The sequence below is a fragment of the Lepisosteus platostomus genome, chromosome 1 (assembly GCF_059453375.1).
Source record: "Lepisosteus platostomus isolate fLepPlt1 chromosome 1, fLepPlt1.hap1, whole genome shotgun sequence".
Classification (NCBI taxonomy): Eukaryota; Metazoa; Chordata; class Actinopteri; order Semionotiformes; family Lepisosteidae; genus Lepisosteus; species Lepisosteus platostomus.
The window spans coordinates 6,467,393-6,487,460 of NC_142611.1; the positions used below are offsets into that span (position 1 = coordinate 6,467,393).

General features: G+C 36.3%; 1 protein-coding gene and 1 long non-coding RNA gene across 2 annotated transcripts; both read left to right on the forward strand.

Moving 5' to 3' along the window:
• Window positions 1–3,603: 3,603 nt before the first annotated feature.
• On the forward strand, window positions 3,604–5,265 carry LOC148677593 (uncharacterized). Its single transcript, XR_015935525.1, has 5 exons — window positions 3,604–3,712; window positions 3,926–3,992; window positions 4,342–4,392; window positions 4,783–4,885; window positions 5,088–5,265. It is a non-coding gene; the product is annotated as an uncharacterized LOC148677593 (long non-coding RNA).
• Window positions 5,266–14,788: 9,523 nt separating this feature from the next.
• On the forward strand, window positions 14,789–16,204 carry LOC148677594 (uncharacterized; the record flags this gene model as incomplete). The annotated part of the gene is made up of 1 exon (XM_088620741.1): window positions 14,789–16,204. A coding segment is annotated over one exon (1,047 nt), but the record flags the coding sequence as incomplete, so codon positions are not given.
• Between the last annotated feature and the right edge of the window lie 3,864 nt (window positions 16,205–20,068).

A 20,068-nucleotide genomic window follows, 5' to 3' on the forward strand; every position in this document is an offset into this window, starting at 1 on the left:
CTTTTAATTTTCTTATTAATCACATCAATTCTCTCTACACCAAACACAGACCCCATAACACTGTTGTAACAAACAAATTAGTTCTGGATCCCGAGATGAAGTTGAACAAGTGCATTTTATTACATGCAGGGAACAATCGGAATTATTCAAAGATTATAGATACTCCAATTTATATAACAAACTTCAGCCATTTCTGATGCAAATTGTTACCATGGTAATGGGGGCAGGCCACCTGTGTTCGGACATTCTCCAGACCTTGAACACTTTGAATGGCAGGTCTCATCTTCCCATAGTTAGGGAGTCTCTAGCTCGCACTTCGAATATCTTATCAGTTAACTCCCGTCCCTGCCATAACTATAAAGAGCTAAAGCATGGAATGTTTTGTACCAAATGAAATCTTTGTGCAGAAAGAAATCAGTTAACCATTTTTTCACATCTCCTATCTTTCTTCAACACAAATAGTATGTCCAAGGGACACAGTCGGTTGTAGGAGGTTCAACAGCACATTTGGGAAGGAAAACAAACGGCTCAGGAATCTCCCCTTTTTATACAACGTAAATATTTCTAATCAAACAGAAAGAAAACATTTTTCTAAATTTGCCTCCATTCAGAAGCAGAAACGAGGACCACCAAAAAAACTCTTCCACAATGTCCAGTCTCCTCAGTCTCTGCACTGGCCAGGCTGTAATGAAAATCCCCTCACAAGCTGCACTCAGCTGAACATTTCCATTGCCCCAATATCAGCTCCCTAGGCCTCTTCCTCTGTAACTTTCAACCCTGGGAAAAAACAATCCCGCACAGTACCTCGATTCTATCACTAATATCTCCTTTACTCCGCAGATCAACTGTCAACTCTCTCCCGTGGTCTCGCAAAAAGCAGCTTCCCTTGTTCTGTCTGTCTTGTGTCTAGGGGCTCAGGAGAGGAGGAGAGAAAGCCCATACTGTATGTTCAAGCTCAGATGTTTTTTTTCTATATAAGTTAGCCAATTCCCCTCAGAGGGGGTTATTGACAGTCTCCATCGGAGACAGGAGTGTCCATTTGAGTATCAGGAGGTAACTTGCATCATTTAAGAATTGTCAGTGTGCAGATGTCCAGGTGTTCTTGTTCCCTATCACTTCTTTGATTCCTTTCTTGCCCCACACTGGTCCGAACTGGCTCAGAAAACCCACACACTTCTATGTGCAAATACCTAAGGTGTGGTGTTTTGCATTATGTCTAGGGAAATAGTGTACTCTTCAATCCTTGTTGTGTCCTACCCCACTACTTGTATTTGAACACTGAAGCTGAAGACTTTGGAGGAACAAATAGACACAGGAGAAGGACAGACAGATATACACACATTGACGCAATCCTGGCCACCAGGTGCAAACTTAATTAAACACAGCCCATAAACCTGTCCCTTCTTCAACTGTTGGCATTCTGTGACACATACAGTACATTGCTCAAAAGTACACTCAAAGAGAACAAACATTGAATTGTATTTTTACCAAAATCACAGCATACCATCTCATTATAAACACTTTAAGTATTTTTTAACCATATAACAAAATTGATTTGTGATAATACATAATAGTCAGTAATTCCAATATATATCAACAATGAGATATTTGTCTTAATCTTAATTTTAATTTACCTGCCTTCATCTAACTGAATTATTTCCCCTACCAAATATATTTCTTAACAAAGCCTACCCAAAAAGCTTCACCAGTGTCTGTTGTTATTCATTTACGTTTACAAAATATCAGACTTTTTCATTTATAACAAAGGAAAAATTATTTGCGCACATGATGGAATTATAACAATGTTATGATATAAATTCAGCAGGATGATTAGCTCCTAATCTTGGACAATTCTGCTCAATTACATTTATACAGATGTACTGTAACCATTTAAAATACGCAAGGTACAGTGTAGCAAACAACAACAAGTGCTGTAGTATGGTGAACCAAACCATGTCTCCCTGTTTTTACTTTTTCAAATATTCTGATGCAGGACTGCAAACTCTGTAAAACTACCAGGTGATCCAGTAACTCCTTAATGAACTGTGTGTGGTTCTCAGACTAATCGTATTTTAATAAAAATTGAAAACGGATTATTTTAGATCTTAATTGTTAAAAATATATACAAGGCAGCTTTAAAACATTTTGTATTTAAAAGCAACTAAACGTAAAAAAAACAGGGGCAAGTAGTGATATGAATGACATTCCTTAGGTTAGTTTGTTTTCACTTCCTCTGTAAGCAATCATAACATAAGTCATTTAAATCAAATGTTGTTTGTATATATGTTTCTATATATAATATAATATTTCTTTAAAGTGTAATGTAAAATGAAATACTTATAGTTTTTAATTTAGCTCGTTCAATCACAGTGATTACCGAGTGACTACGGTCATAAAATGGCCTGTCTGGATGAATTTCTCATGATATTGAATTTCTTTTTTCACATTTCATCTGTGACACCCCTCCTCCACCCTATCCCCACCTTTGCAATTTTATACATTGAGAAGGTAATAATCAAGGTGATGTCAAAAACCTCCTTGAATGACCACATCATTTGTTTCTCTTTTTTCCTTAATTCAGTTATTCTGTCAGTGATTTATAGATTTATCTAGTATAATTTATCTATTATTACATTTCTTTCACCTTTTGGAGTAAAATAGAAACACAAATACTTTTGCAAGGCACATTATTTTGTCACTATGATGTTTCAAAAACAGCAAGAAAAAATAAGTAGTGTATTAGATACTGTACATAGAACTGAGACAGCAAACATCAGCATGTTGTTTTCATAATTGTTCCTCTATTTAATTGATTATTAGCTTAACTAATGGCATTAAAATAGCCTTCTTTTTATTTACTGTAGATAGTTATACTCTCAGTGTATTTCAGTTATTCAGTCTACTATTACATTTCTAGTAAGAAAGTAAGATAGAAACATATATACTTTTGCAAGTTGCTGTATTTTGTCACTATGATGTTTAAAAAACAGCCCAAATGAAGCACTGTATTACATATGTAGCTGTGAGACACAAAGTAACAAATTCAAAGTTTATTTCATTAACTGAAATACATTAAAAATATGGTTCCCAGCAGCTATAGCTTTGAAAGTTTTTTCAGAAGCAAAACTACACAAGAAAGTTATTTGTCCCTTTACAATGGTAAATGAAATATCCAACCCAAAATCTACCTTTCATTGTATTGACATTGTGTGAAAATTCATATTTTATTAGGCTTTTGCTTATTAAGACAAGAAAATGTATTCCTCTTGCCAAGCTGTAGATGAGTGATGTACTGTATGGACAGTCCTTTTGCACTAAAATGTAATACTGATTAATATGATTAATTAAGATAAGACTTTTGGTTTGAAATTAAGATATGATATGACATGTTTCTCAAATAGCTGAATGACAGTGTATGTCAAAGTCTGAAGATGTAAAGTGCACCTGAAACTGTAAAACATTACAGGTCATCTTCAGGTAGGTGTGACATTAATCCAAAGTATTAAATATGCCTCTCCCTTAGTTAACAATGTACAGTATGTATTTTGAAATGTTGGCTGTTTTGAAATAAGACCTGTGACAAGTAATTTCATTGGTCATTCATTGTCTGAAATGTATTTAAATAGGACTTGCAGAATGGAGCATTTTCACCAAGCTGATACATTGGACATACTGTACTACTTCATTGTTTTTAGGGTGTAGCAATTAACAGGTACTGAACTTTGCATTCTTTTCTTTAACATAGACAAACGTTTGTGAGTACTGTATTAGACAATACAAAATAGTATTTAAAAGCTCAAAGATCAAATCTATGCTATTAATCCATCAATTCATTATCAGCATTATCAGAGATCCACTTATTATATGGAGTATAACTGTTTAAATTTTTTGATACTTAATTCTTTGATCTTATTATCTTCCTTAGCCTCCAGCAAATCATGAAGACGGCTCTCTTTCTGATGCTCCTCATTGGGCTGAGCATTGCTCTTCCAGTAAGTGTTCACTACGTAAATGAAATGCTATTACTTCCAGAGACTAGCAAAATAAATAACCTCACAGAGATACTAGAGCTTAGTATAATGTATATGTATATTATTTCAAATGTATGCTTGTTGTTTGCTTTTTTCTATCATTTATGTTTATGAAGAAGACATTATTTTCTTTATATTACTTTCTCAAACTGTACAAACTGCAAATTGCACAAAAAAATGTGCAACACCTTAAATTACAGAGAGCTTGTAGAGCAAATTGTCGAATGCTGAATTTTTTTAACAGTATATGGATTGCCAGAGCAACATTTTTACTATGAAACATTGTTTGAATGTGTTATTCTTTTAACAGATCGAAGAAGACCATCACCGTGAAGCAAGAGCTAGCTCTATATTTAAACCAGTATGTACAGTACCTTTAATTATCTGGCTTAAAAAAGCCTTCTTACGAAATTGATGGGTAAATAAAATAGAAATTGGTTCATATCAAATCACGTGACCTCACCATGTTTTATCTATATGTGATTAGAACAGTCTAGATGAATGAAATGTGCAGCAGCTCATGTTTCAAATGTTTCCTTTCATTATCTTAATTTCAATTATATGTTTTCTGTTATTTTTCCATAATAACTAGCATTCCAAGATGTATTTGTCAAATATTTTCTTGTAATATAGAAATCATTGTGCAACACCAAAATGTTTTTGTCTTAAAAAAACCTTTTGAACAAAATGCTTCTATTGAATTTCATAATTAAGAATCATAACTTTCAGTACTTTCTTCATTATTCAACAGGCTGAAGCGAGCAGTACTGGCACTGGTGGTTTATCATCTTTATCCTTAAACCAGATTATCCAGATCCTGAAAAACATGTTAAATGCACTAAACGCTTAATATGGTAAGTATGTTTTATTTTTAAAAGTTCATTAGCCACACATTACGTGTGATCATAAAATTAGTTTTGACTGATGTAAGTACAAAATTGGCTTATTCTCCTTTCTCTTTTTTTAAAGAAATAACACCTCTCTTGAGGTTCATACTTACTTTATAAAATAAGCATAGAATACTAACAATATACTGTAATCTTCTGTGTTCCACAGGAAGGACATGAGGCTTCACAAATTCCTGCAGCATCTCAAACTCTGTTTCCTGCTGGCTAAAATCAACCGTCCGCAGTCTTTTTTCTCCTTTCTAGATAGTGTTTTCCTTTCAGTGATTATGGAAATGTGCTTACATGTGCATGCAGCATGCAATGATCAATAAACTACTCAATGCATACTTCTCTTGTTAATGTGTGCTGCTTTATCATTTATTTTTAATGTAAAAACAAATGGGTTTACAGGTGTAGCAGAAATTATAATGGAAATCTGGGAAACTACTAACTGGGGCATGCTATGGTATGCATATTAGAGCCACATAGAGTTTTCATACAATATATCACATATCCAATAGAAGACGTATTTTCTTACAGGTATTTGACTTGAATGGTATAGATTTACAACATGTGTCTGAAGTGTGTCTGAAGAATTTAGAGCATATCTATCCTCTGTCACTACCTGCAATGCTGTCATCATTCCTTCTTTATTGTGCCAGGTTGAAGCATTGACAGCTTTCAGGTGACACTTGAAAAGACGGCCACACTGTGTGCATTTAATGTGTCTGTATATTACAAAATCAAAAGGCACATACCTTTAAAATCCCCTTAAATCACGATTAAAGGCATTACATTACTGAGCCTTGCATAATAAATGGAGTTTAAAACAAATATTCAAAAGAACATCAGACCCGATAAGCTCTGTAATTATCACGCCTCTTGTGGACTTGCTTGTGTTTTGTTTCCTCATCCCTTCTTCCAGCCCATCCTTGACCTTGCCACAGCTCCCTGGATCCTCCTTCAATAAAGGAGTTGGGGTGGTTCTGACTGTCCCATTCTTATGGACAGGTTGTTGTTCACCTAGATCACTAGATAAATTACCCCAATAAAAGCTTAGATTTCAATCATGCTTCTTCTTCACTGTCATAAGAGTGTGAAAATACTACTAAAGGGGTTACATTACATGTCCCTCTTTAAAGTGTGTATATCATGGATAGGTGACCCCATAAAAAGATCTTTTTTTTGTTTTGGTAGTAGACTATGTCAAATAGCAATTTTAAAAGTGCTAGGATCCTTTTATACTTGCAAATGAAAGCTTCCTTTCATTTTCCAGAACCACCAATTTACCCACAGACCAGAAACAGACATTAGTATGGCTTAATTGCCCTTTTTATTTTCTTATTAATCACATCAATTCTCTCTACACCAAACACAGACCCCATGACACTGTTGTAACAAACAAATTAGTTCTGGACCCCGAGATGAAGTTGAACAAGTGCGTTTTATTGCATGCAGGGAACAATCGGAATTATTCAAAGATTATAGATACTCCAATTTATATAACAAACTTCAGCCATTTCTGATGCAAATTGTTACCATGGTAATGGGGGCAGGCCACCTGTGTTCGGACATTCTCCAGACCTTGAACACTTTGAATGGCTGGTCTCATCTTCCCATAGTAAGGGAGTCTCTAGCTCGCACTTTGAATCAGTTAACTCCCGTCCCTGCCATAACTCAAAAGAGCTAAAGCATGGAATGTTTTGTACCAAATGAAATCTTTGTGCAGAAATAAATCAGTTAACCATTTTTTCACATCTCCTATCTTTTTTCAACACAATTAGTATGTCCAAGGGACACAGTTGGTGGTTCAACAGCAGATTTAGGAAGGAAAACAAATGGCTATGGAATCTCCCCTTTTTATACAACATAAATATTTCTAATCAAACAGAAAGAAACCATTTGTCCAAATTAGACTCCATTCAGAAGCAGAAACAAGAACCACCAAAAAACATCTTCCACATTGTCCAGTCTCCCCAGTCTCTGTACTGGCCAGCCTGTAATGAAAATCCTCTCACAAGCTGCACTCAGCTGAACATTCCCGTTGCCCCAATATCAGCTCTCTAGGCCTCTTCCTCTGTAACTTTCGACCCTGAGAAAAAACAGTCCCACACAGTACCTCGGTTCTATCACTAATATCTCCTTTCCTCCGCAGATCAACTGTCAACTCTGTCCTGCGGTCTCGCAGAACGCAGCTTCCCTTGTTCAGTCTGTCATGTGTCTAGGGGCTCAAGAGAGGAAGAGAGAATGCCCATCTGTTCAAGCTCAAATGTTTTTTTCTCTATCAGTAAGCCAATTCCCCTCAGAGGGGGACAGGAGTGTCCATTTGAGTATCAGGAGGTAACTTGCATCATTTTAAAATTGTCAGTGTGCAGATGTCCAGGTGTCCTTGTTTCCTATCACTTCTTTAATTCCTTTCTTGCCCCACACTGGTCCGAACTGGCTCAGAAAACCCACACACTTCTATGTGCAAATACCTAAGGTGTGGTGTTTTGCGTTATGTCTAGGGAAATAGTGTACTCTTCAATCCTTGTTGTGTCCTACCCCACTACTTGTATTTGAACACTGAAGCTGAAGACTTTGGAGGAACAAATAGACACAGAAGGACAGACAGATATACACACATTGATGCAATCCTGGCCACCAAAGTGCAATCTTAATTAAACACAGCCCATAAGCCTGACCCTTCTTCAACTGTTGGCATTCTGTGACACATACAGTACATTGCTCAAAAGTACACTCAAAGAGAATAAATATTGAATTGTATTTTTACCAAAATGACAGCATACCATTTCATTATAAACACTTTAAGTATTTTTTAACCATATAACAAAATTGATTTGTGATAATACATAATAGTCAGTAATTTCGCTATATATCAACTATGAAATATTTGTCTTAGTCTTAACTGATTCGACTATATCCAACTGAATTATTTCCCCTGCCAATATATACAGTATTCCCTTACAAGGCCTAAAAAAATTCACCATTGTCTGTTGTCTGTACTGTATATGGTTTTATGAAATATCAGACTGTTTAATTGAAAACAAAAGAAAATAATTTCTGTACGGTACATGTTAGAGTTATAACAGAGTAATAATAAATTGAGGAGGATACTTGGATCTTAATCTCACACACTTCTGCTTAGCTACATGCATACAGACGTAGCCATTTAAAATGTGTGAGGTGTCAGGTAGCATACCACAATAAGTGCTACGGGATGGTGATCCGAACCAACTCTCACAGTTTTTATTTTTTCAAATAATCAGATGCAGGACTGCTGTACTCTGTAAAACTGTCAGGTGATGCAGTAAATCCTTTATGAACCACAACTGTGTGTGGATGTCAGACAATTCCATTGTTAATAATAACAAACACTGCAAACTGATAATTTTATTTTAGATTCTAATTGCTAAAAACATATTATACATAGTGGCTTTAAAACATTTAATTTAAAAGCAAATAGACGTTTAAAAAAACAAAAAGGGGGCAAATAGTGATCTGAATGACATTTAAAGGATGACTTACCGTCATATACTGTAAGTTGCATTGGAGCTGATAAATGTCTGCATAATACAAATATTTATTTTTTTAGGGAAATCACACTTTTGCTACAATTCTACCACAATAATTGGACAAAATGTTTTTTTTTATTTATGGTATGCTTTTTTAGTTCTTTCTTTGTTATTATTTGTAAGTTTTATTCAGTGTTTTTATTTGTATTGTTTTATTTTGAAAATCTTAAGATTAGTTTGTCTTCATTTCCTCTGCAAGCAGTGCAGTAATTTTATCAGTAATATTAATTATTCATTGTTTATATATGTTTCTATATGTAACATAATGTTTGTTTGCAGCAATGGTAATTTAAAATGAAATGCTTGTAGTTTTTAGTTTAGCTCATCCAATCAGAATGACTACCGAGTGACTACAGCCATAGTAGCATGGTCTGTCTCACTGAATTTCACATGATATTGATTTCTTTTTCACATTTAATCTATGGCACCACTCCTCCACCATAGTTTCTCACTATGCATCTTCATTGCCTTCATTGAGAAGTTATTAACTGAACACATAATCTAAAGAGAGTGTACATACAGTAAATGAAAATCACAGCATGCTAGCTCACAACCAATAAGGAGTTCTATAGCATGATCCAAAATGGGTTATGTGTGTTATGATGTGGAAATTAAATGATGGGAGCTGCATCTTTAGGACAGGATGATGCATGTGCTTGGTCCCTGTGAAGGCAGGAGGAGAGATGAGAGAATGGGGTTACATTGTGCAGGCTGACAAAGACAGCCAGACAGGGAACGATCTGTGTTGACAGAAACAGAGAATGCAACGTGCAGGCTGATTAAGATAGTCAAATGGGAAATGTACTGCGCAACCAGGCTGATCAGACTGTGAAGGCTTGGCTCCGCTAAAACAGGGCAGAACAGCACAGAGGAGCAGTAATAAGATGATCCCTTTTATGTTGTGGCAGGTGCTTGGGACATCGCAACAAACGAGTTCTCTAGGTTCTCTTTCTGATGCTCCTCATTGGGCTGAGAATTGCTCTTCCAGTGAGTGTTCACTATGTGAATGAAAGGTTAATCATTCCAGAGATTAGCCAAATAAAAGCTGTTGTAGAGATACTAGAGATGAATATATTGTATATGTATATTATTTCAAATGCATGTTTATAATTTACCATTATTCTATTACTTATGTTTCTAAAGAAAATATTATTTTCTTTATATTAGTTAGTTTCTCATACATTCTGCAGAAAGATATGCAATACCTTGTAAAGTAAAGCTATTACCAGATTGACATTCTTTACGACGAAACATTGTTTGAATATGTCATTATTTTAACAGATCGAAAAAGAGCATGTACTGTACCTTTCCTTATGTGGCTTTAAAAAACATGCTTACAACAATAAAATATATCATAGCTTTATATCAAATCAGGTGATCCCACCATGTCTTCTCCATAAGTAATTAAACCAGTCACCAAGATTGTCACTTTTCCATAATAACTAGCTTTTAAAGATGTATTTTGGAAATTTTCTTAAAATATATAAATCATTGTGTAACATCTAAACTATTTTTTCTTTAAAAACCTTTTGAACAAAATGTTTTTTTTATCTATTGTTGAAAAATATATGTTGATAAGATAATTTTAGGAATCATAACCATTAACATTTTCTTCCTTATCCAACAGGTGTGAGTAATCAGTCCTGCCACTACTGGTACATCATCTTTAAACTTAACCCAGCTTATCCAGATGCTGAAAACCCTGTTAGATGCACTGGGACTTTAATAAGGTAAGTGTGTTTTATTTTAAAAGATCATTAGCCACTCACTGTGTGTGATCATAAATTGTCTTATTCTCCTCTATAAAAATAACTAGATCTCCTCTATAGAAATAACCCCTCAATAAAAAAACATAGTGTTTCCACTTACTTTGTCCAATCAGCAGGAATTAAAAATAACAATAATTCCAGCTTCCTAAAATCAATAGTCAACAGTCTTGTTACAGTTTTCCTTTCAGTGATTATGGGAATGTGCTTAGATGTGCATATGACATGCATGATCAATAAACTACTCAATGCATAATTCTCTTGTTAATGTACGCTGCTTTATAATTTATTATTTAATGTTTTAACAAATGGAGCCAACTATGCCAAATATACTGTACCTTATTCTGCATATCTCATCTCTGAAATTTTATCATCTGAAATGTTAACATGTTTATTTTTATAATAAATCTGATATTGTGTATCTTCATTTATGGGATGCTTTGCTTTATTTGAGTTTTCAAACTCTTGGGATGAAATATGTCTGTCTATAAAGGGAGGCATATAAATGATGTACTGTTTCTTTACGTTATTAAGTAATTGTGTGCACATATAATCACATATAATAATTGCCCTGCAGATTTTCCCATAACTGGGCACATGCATAGCAAAACCTAACAAGATCACAACCAACATATGATTGAGAAGAGTGTTGCATAATAAATGATCTCTTAGTGTGGAAATGGATCTAATGTTGCAAGGGGAATTTTCACAATATTCTGTTTACAGTGGTGGAATGGCTTATTTGGAATTAGCACAACACATTCAGTGGCAAAGAGAATCATTGTGAAAGCATTCACTGACAGCATCATTCGATTTGTTTGTCCTTGTTTGTTTTAAAATGCCCCTCAATCAAAACATGAAAGAATGCCTTATTGCAAAACACAACATAACACTGACACTAACAAAGACATTATTAAGATATTAACTAGATATTTTTCTTTAAAACGTACCTGTAGTTATTATTTTGTATTTTACTAAAAAAAAAACAGGTTAATTGTAGGTAACTTAAAACCAAAACAACTAGGGATACTCGAATGTCTTAGGAGTATTTTCCAATGAGGCTTTGTTTCTCAGTTCCATATTTAAAGACTTATTCTAAGAGTAACCTAAATGCCTCCTGACGTAGAGTCACAAATTTAATTGAACAGAAATAAAAACAAATTGTTTATTTACAATTAAAGTTCTGTAATTGCTATGCATACATTTAGATGACTACTAACTTCAAGAGCAACAAATCGCCTGACAGGACTTTATGTGTTTGAACCAAAATAACAGGTAAGCCTTTTTTTCTATAAATCATAAAAAAATGTCTTATAATGTCAATATACTTTATGCAATATGTTATGATATATGTATTAAATGCAATTTTAAAGTAAAAATACGGGATGGGATAAATGTTTTGATTTATGATTTCAAAACAATACAATGGGAATATGGCTAAAGCCCAACATTATTACACAAGAGATGGCAGAGTTTGTGATCAGTGGTCTTATCCTCAGGTTTTGGCAGGGTTGTGTTGTGGGATGAGGGAATGGAGCCATTGGAAAGTCACACATGGTGGTCTCCAAAGAAATGCTAGATTCCATCCACGCTAGCAACCACTTCTTTTATCTATGTCAGTGGGCATCTGCCCAGGGGACAATGGGATCACGATTTCTTTAGGTCTTGATTTTCCAGCAATAATTCCTGTATCTGCAGAAGAATAAGGAATAGGTGCACCTGACTGATAAAACACCTTCTGTACCATACTCCTGCAGCACTTTTCCAACTGTTTTCCCCTGTTTGGTGAATCCTAATCACATGTGGGTACTGATATTACTCTTACAAGACATAGATAGATAGATAGATAGATAGATAGATAGATAGATAGATAGATAGATAGATAGATAGATAGATAGATAGATAGATAATACTTTATTAATCCCGTAGGGAAATTGATGAATTTCAGCCTTAATGCACCACCTGTAGTCTGATTATGTATTACTCATTAAGCTACTGAAAATGAAACTTCTTTCAGAATATGCTCTCTTGTTTCCCACTGAATGTGTATTTTACTGTACAACTTTTGTTAAAACAATAATCATGTGGTGAACTTCTTTAAAGACATTAATTTTGAAATGGAAAATGACCATTGCAGTCTTAAAACTAGGGAACCCCACTTTGTTTCTTGCTAAATTAAAAAAAAATGTTTGAGCAAACTGTATGAAGGTTTCTGAAAAGATTGTGGATCCAAACTGGTATATACTTGTATATACTGTATATGATTGGAAATACATTTGGTTCAGAATTCTTCACAGCAATATATCCAGTATAGATGTAGACATACACCTAAAATATCAATGATATATACTGTACATTTATTTGTATACATTTCATTTATTTGAAATAACCTTAGCAATAGTTTCCTTCTGGATTAACTGACAACAAAGCTTGCTTAACATGATGACACAATATTCCCTATGAGCACAATTTTGCAAGAAGAGACTTGATGGAAATTTCAGTTATGTGTAATTAATTAATATTAATGCAATTTTAATAACAATTGTCAGCAGACTGTTTTCTTTCTGAAACTACTGCTAATCCTTCCTGTTAGGTTTATGGCTTGCCATTGGTTATGGCACACAGTATAAATGATGCACAAAGTCATCTCTCAAGGATTCACACAGGACAAATCACACGATCAAACGTCTTCCAGTGTCTTATCAGAAGCATTTATTTTACCTGTTAAGAAGTAAGGTAAATTATTTCAAAACATAATATTCATAATATAAAGGGAAATAAGAATTGTGTATATTATGTCTCTCTTTATATTATGTTAGAACAATACTAGATGTTGTTAAATAAAACGTACCTTCTTTAGAAATTGACTGTAGCAGTGCTGGTGTCAATCATAATTTAAAGTATTTGGTTTTCTAAAGTTTGGAGAATTTATAACAGAATACATGATGAAAGTCTCGGCTGTGGAGTTCTGCAATCAAAATATTTTCTCTTTTCTTTTTACTTTTCAGCATAAAATTAACCTTTACTCATTCTTTTGCAGTACTCGCACTGACACAGTTCACTGCTCTAAATTTCTGAGAATACAAGATGAGAGCTTCATTATTCTTATTGATCCTCCTGGTGATATTTCCTGGAGCTGTGAGTATTAATAATACACATACAGTACAGTACCAATAATATACTGTACAATATTGTACATGTCAAGCATTTTTTATTCTTTGGAACAAATACAAAACAGGATCAGTTTATATCTTATAAATGCACATATAAAGAGACCCAGTCTCATGAAGAATTCTTGTGAAATGGTTTACAAAAATATTTGTTCTGTAATGATGTCATGATATTCAGTACACAACAATTATTTTATAAACACACTGACAAACACCAAAATGGAAATTGAAACACAAGCATGCAACATAGGTTTATAATTAAGTTTGTAGTAAATATACCCAACAGAAATAAAAATGTATTAAAACAGAAAGCCAAAGAAAAAAGCTAAACTATATTCTATTCAAATATGAGTGTGGCTTGTTTAATCAATAACTTATTTTAATTTGTTAAGTTTTCACTGATTTTTTCGGACAGCATGAAAATGTTTTTTGTTGTTATTGTATGAACTGCACCTCAGTGAACACTAAAGACAGATTAAAGATGGGCTACCCTGTTTTAAAGAAAAATGACCAAATTAAACATACTTCATGTTATTGCATCTTTTTGTCTTTTAGGTTTAGAACTTTTTTTTCTTTGACGCAGTACTGATAATAAGAAGCACAGAGGTTATACGGGAAGACAAAGAAGAAATTTACACCAATGGCTTAAAACTTACATTTAGTATTATTTCTTCCTTGGATAACTGATATACTGTACAGTAGTTTGCTCAACTGCTATTAAACTTAATCATTAAATATCATTACTGACAAAGGTATTAGTCAATACGTATGTGATAAAATAGCATGTGTACATTACAAAAGGTATGCATATACGGTATATAGAAAATGAAAAACATCGGTGTTGACACACTATACATCTCTGTTGTTTTAGATATCTAACTACCGCGAAGAACGAAGTTTCAGTTTCAGTGACAGCAACGAAGTAAGTACTGTAACGCTTCCTTCCAATTTTCCTTAACAGGTACAATTTTTTTTTGCTAGAAAACTGAATTAGTGTTTAGTGAATAGATGGAGTTTATAGCAGAAGTTCAGGAGGAAGGCTAGATCTTGTACACTTCCACTCGCCTGCTTATTTAAATCTCTTTAGCGTGTCTCCCCTCCACCCCTCCCTTACACACTCGCCAGCTCACTCCTCGCTGCAGCTAGAGAGTGTTTTCTCCCAGCAAGGCCAGTCACATATTTCGTCCCTCTGTCCGCTTTCATTAGGATCTAACCGAGCTGTTGTAAACAATCCTTTGGGGGTGTGTTTTTAAAACCACTGCGCTAACACTGTGTTTTTCAGCTACAGCTGAATCTTCTCTTCAAGTTCCTCCGGTTGCTGCCCAGGCTCGTAGGTCCACATATTCCCGTCATACCTAAACGTCCAGCGCCTGCTCCGACTCCAGCGCCGGCACCAAAGACACAGGCACCGACACCGACACCGACACCAACACCGGCCCCGGCACCACCAACAACGACACCGACACCGGCCCCGGCACCACCAACAACGACACCGACACCAGCCCCTGCACCACCGACACCGGCACCGACACCATCCCCGGCACCACAGACACCAGCACCAACACCGGCCCTGGCACCACCTACACCGGCACCGACACCGTCCCCGGCACCACAGACACCGGCACCGACACCGTCCCCAGCACCACCAACGCCGACACCGACACTGTCCCCAGCACCACCAACGCCGACACCGACACCGGCCCCAGCACCACAGACACCGGCACCGACACCGTCCCCGGCACCACAGACACCGGCACCGACACCGTCCCCAGCACCACCAACGCCGACACCGACACTGTCCCCAGCACCACCAACGCCGACACCGACACCGGCCCCAGCACCACAGACACCGGCACCGACACCGTCCCCGGCACCACAGACACCGGCACCGACACCGTCCCCAGCACCACCAACGCCGACACCGACACTGTCCCCAGCACCACCAACGCCGACACCGACACCGGCCCCAGCACCACAGACACCGTCCCCGACACCGTCCCCGGCACCACAGACACCGGCACCGACACCGTCCCCAGCACCACAAACACCAACACCGACACCGTCCCCAGCACCACCAAAACCAACACCGACACCGGCCCCAGCACCACCAACACCGACACCGACACCAGCCCCAGCACCACAAACACCGACACCGACACCGGTCCCAGAACCACCGGCAACAACACCGTCCCCGGCACCACCGACACCGACACCGGCCCCAGTCACAACCGGACCTACTACCGCCACCTCCACATTTCCGAGGGGAGACGGCGTCTGAAATCGTGTCGACAGCAGATTTATTTTATTATCTGTCTTGTTTCCTGTGGGGTTTTTTTCCTGCGTGATGGATCTTGGTTCAGAATTAGCTTCTCCAAGATGTTTACATTACACGCAAATTTGGGATAGAGCACTGATAGCTCGATGGTGGAAAACATGTCCATAACAAGAGTTATACTAGGACCGGAGTGGAAATGTTCTTTAATTGTTCAATAGCCATTCTTATTATAGCAATGCATGAAACTTCAATTAGTGAAAGGATTCTTCAGCAACTTAACTCACATATTCACTGCAGTGATGTACTTGTAATCTTTTGGTCTGTCACTTCATATAACAAATTTATCCAGAAACAATTTGCCACACAGGCACAGCTTTTGCGCAAATGACTGTTAAACGGTGTGAAAAGGTTAAAAAGTAACTTGAGTGTGAGCTCCAACTTTCTGCAACCTCACATCTTTTCCTAACTCCACTTGTATAAATAAAATGATTTCCACACAACTTCTGAGTGTTTTTCCACCCTTTTTATCAGAAGACTGCTTGTTACGCTAATGTTTGCCGTGTCTGAAAGCTACACACTACACACAACGCACCCAAGGACAACTGTGAGACATCTATGAACTTAAATCAGCCTGTGCACAAAGGAGGTGCCCCAGTCCATTTAAATTATACATATTTCAATTCTAAGTGATTTGACAATTTACATTTGGTTTGTTAAATATGTTTTAACATACAGTATATAAATTATACAACTTTTTTATTCAGTTCCTCGGTTCTCTATCTAGTGATTCATATCCATCCATCCCTTTAGTAAGCACTTCTTCCAATTCAGGGTCGCAGGGGAGCTTCAGCTCACCCCAACAAGTAACGGAAGAGAGGCAGAGTACACACTGAACAGGACGCACAGACATGCACAGGTGAACCCGGGCCAAATTTCCCAGAAGCCAATTAACGTACTAGTATGCCTTTGGACTGTGGGAGGAAACTGGAGCCCCCGGAGTAAACCCATGTGAACACAGAGAGAACAAACTTCCTGTGTATTATTCACATTTAATAGACAAAAATAGATCACCCAAGGTCTGGGATTGAACCTACTGTAGGTCCCCAGCAATGCTAACCATGTGCAACTGTGCCTCTCAGTGATTAATATATCGTACACAATTTGTTTTCCACATTTCATTGAAAAACCTGGATTAAGAAGTGAACAAATGTTGTTAGTCACAGCATGATTATTTTAGAAGTTCTGAATCTGTCCATATGCTCCCTGTAGACTGTTAAATGATCAAGGAGCCATTAATTAGAAATGAAGCAATAGCTACATGCTCATCTATTACTCAAGCTACTGAGGGATTAGATATCAATTCGAAAACAATTCTAAATTTGTTTCAATATGTTATGTAGGTACTGAATATGTACTGTAGGTCTTAAACACTTAAAGAATATTGCTGTATCAAGCTGGTTCTGAGAAACATGCTTTTTCAGAACAGTCATTTTAAAAACATTCCCTGTTACATTGCTGCCTTTGAAAGTATTTTAATCAAATGGGTTGCTTTCTATATACTGTGTTAATGCATAATACAATATTAGCAACATGACAAACTAATTTTCTGACAATTTTTTTAAAAAAATACTATAACAAAGCCTATGTTGAACTTTTTTGTTTACATGTTTTATTTGACATTTATGTGTTTTTATGTCATAAAATCTAATACATTTGACTTAATGTTTTGCTAATCAGTAGTAAACAGCTCCCTCTTTTGTACAGAAAACATACTGGAACTCACTGTTTTGGCTCTGAAGGGGTGAGTTTAAGAATGTATGAATATGAACATTCATTTGAAACAAAATGTTTTTTCCTATGTCTATCAATCAGTTTAGAGTTACAACACTAAAAACATTAAAAAGAAACATTGTGTTTAAGCAGTGTAATTATTTCTGTTACTTTCTGGTGAAAAACAGGGCTTTATTTCTTATATAACACATTGAGCAGGCAGAGATTTGGGAATATACTGCACGTTCTCAGAACTGTTAAACTATTTAATGATCCAATACCAAGGTTGAGTTGTTAGAAACTAAAAACTAGATTATGTCAGACCTGTATTACATCTTAGTGTTTCAAATACTGTATCACTCTTAAGAACAATGTAAACCTGGAAAAACATGTTTTGCTGTGATATACTGTATGTACTTGCATTTTGTTGACTGCTTCAAAGTACTGTACATTAGACTACAGCAGTATACTCTCATTAGAAATTAAAAGTCCTACTAGATTTGTGGTTTTTATTTCTCAAATACATGCAACATGATAGAGACCATATAAAATCTGGCCTCTATTAAAGTTACAGAGGCCGAAAAAAAATCCTGTTTCATGTTCTTGTAAAGAAGATTACAGTATATTCTCATCTAAAACAAAAACAAGACATTTTGTTCATGAGATATTCTGATCTTACTTCAGTATGGTAATCTTACATATTGTTTTTTTGTTCACTCTAGTAGGTAGGTGACAATGTAGAGTTATCTTTGTTTTTTTCTCTACCTGTGAGACTACCTGTTATATTGTTTCAATGTTCAACAATGTAAGATATATGCTGACACCCATGTTTCGTCTATTTTAGGTTCCATGTCTATAGAATAATACATTTTGGTGGAATTCAAGATTGCATAAATATGCCCAGTTTCTATTCAAGTCTATGCTTGGTGTGCAACGGTGTGTTGACCTTGCAGGACTGTTTAAGAAATTATAGTTTTGCAAGATAATTATACCTCAGAATGAGTTTGTGCACTTTGACATTACTATTACTGGATTAATGTAAATCCAGTAAAACTCGCTAATCTCTGTCAAATGGAAGCACCTGAAACCGGCGTTAAAAAGCTGTCTGTACGTCTCTGTGTGTCACATGTACTGTACCTCAGTAATCGTATACCACTCACCTGTTGCTACATGATTCTGCTCCCCTGGAATTTTCCAAAACCTTTCTGCTAGCAGCGTTGTGTGATTATCCCGTATTTCAAAACACCGCAAACTGCACTGACGAAATATTCAGCATCTGCTGGCTGAAAAATAAATTCCACTTATTGCAGTAATGTTTTGTCTACACCGATTCTAATACAGTGCACGAGTACAAACAAACAACCTTTAACAACGCGAAAGGAGTAAGTACTCACTAAAAACAAACTTGTAATAAAATTCTTCCACTTTCCAGATTTAAAAGCAACGGAAGGATATCACAAAATACGATCATGAAATTTTAGATACTGTGTGCACGTACTGTACTCATTTACGTAGAGGAAGAAAAGATTAAAAGACATCTGTCATTTGTCAAGAGCTGGGGGATATATGTAAACCTGGTCTGAGAACACATCTGGGCTATAATCTTGATCATATCATTATCGAGGACTTTGAATTCCCCAAAGAGACCCCAAAGAGAGGCATCAGTTAACTCATAACTGGAAAGTAGACTCCACTCCTCGATTCCTTTTCCAACTGTATTTAAATAATTAAATATAAGTTTGCATCTCCAAGAAACAGAAGTCTTAAATTATTTAGAGAGCAGAGGCAATATGGTGCTGACGGCACACTGTCCCTCCGTACTCCCCCCAGAAATCATCACCCCCGGCGCCCAGTCTTGGTACTCTTCTCACCTTTTCCTTCTCTCGTTTGGCCACCCCCTTCTTTCCTCATATCTCTGCGCTCTGCCTACGCACCTGAAGAGGCTCCACAGCCGATAGCCTCTGCATGCTGATATAAGGTATTTACAGTATATAGCTTCTGGTTGAAATGGTAATGCAATTCATGATATTTAACATTATTTTAAAAATAAAGCATTAATACATTTATATTACGAAATACTGAATAGATTTAAATGATCTAATATCAGTCTTTAGGTCCTAGCACAACTGTCTTAGTGTGAAGTACAGTAATGCGCCTGTACGCGTCAGCGAGTCTCCACTGGGTTTTTCAGGAAGGTACTGCTGCCACCTTGTGGCCAAAAGTAAGAACAGCTGAGAGAAAAGTTTGCCAGTGTAAACAGCCCTTCTCCTCGGCCAACTGTCACTAAGTGTTATATCACTAAGAAATTTGAAACCACCACTCTTGGTCATGTATTAAGCACAAATAAAGTATGTATATATAAATGCCTACCTCCCTGAGCTAAGAATATTTGACAAGAACCAAGTTATTTTCTTTGCATTTTTGGTACAGAATTTGATCTGCTCTAAAGCAATTATTTCCATTCACAGCTCATAAAGTCACTGATACTGATATGATTGGCTGTAATTTCTGCTGTACTTATGCATCTAGGCCACCACTTTCATGCTCCTACCTGTTTTACAATAGCATCAAATATCTTTATTTTTGTAAAGTGT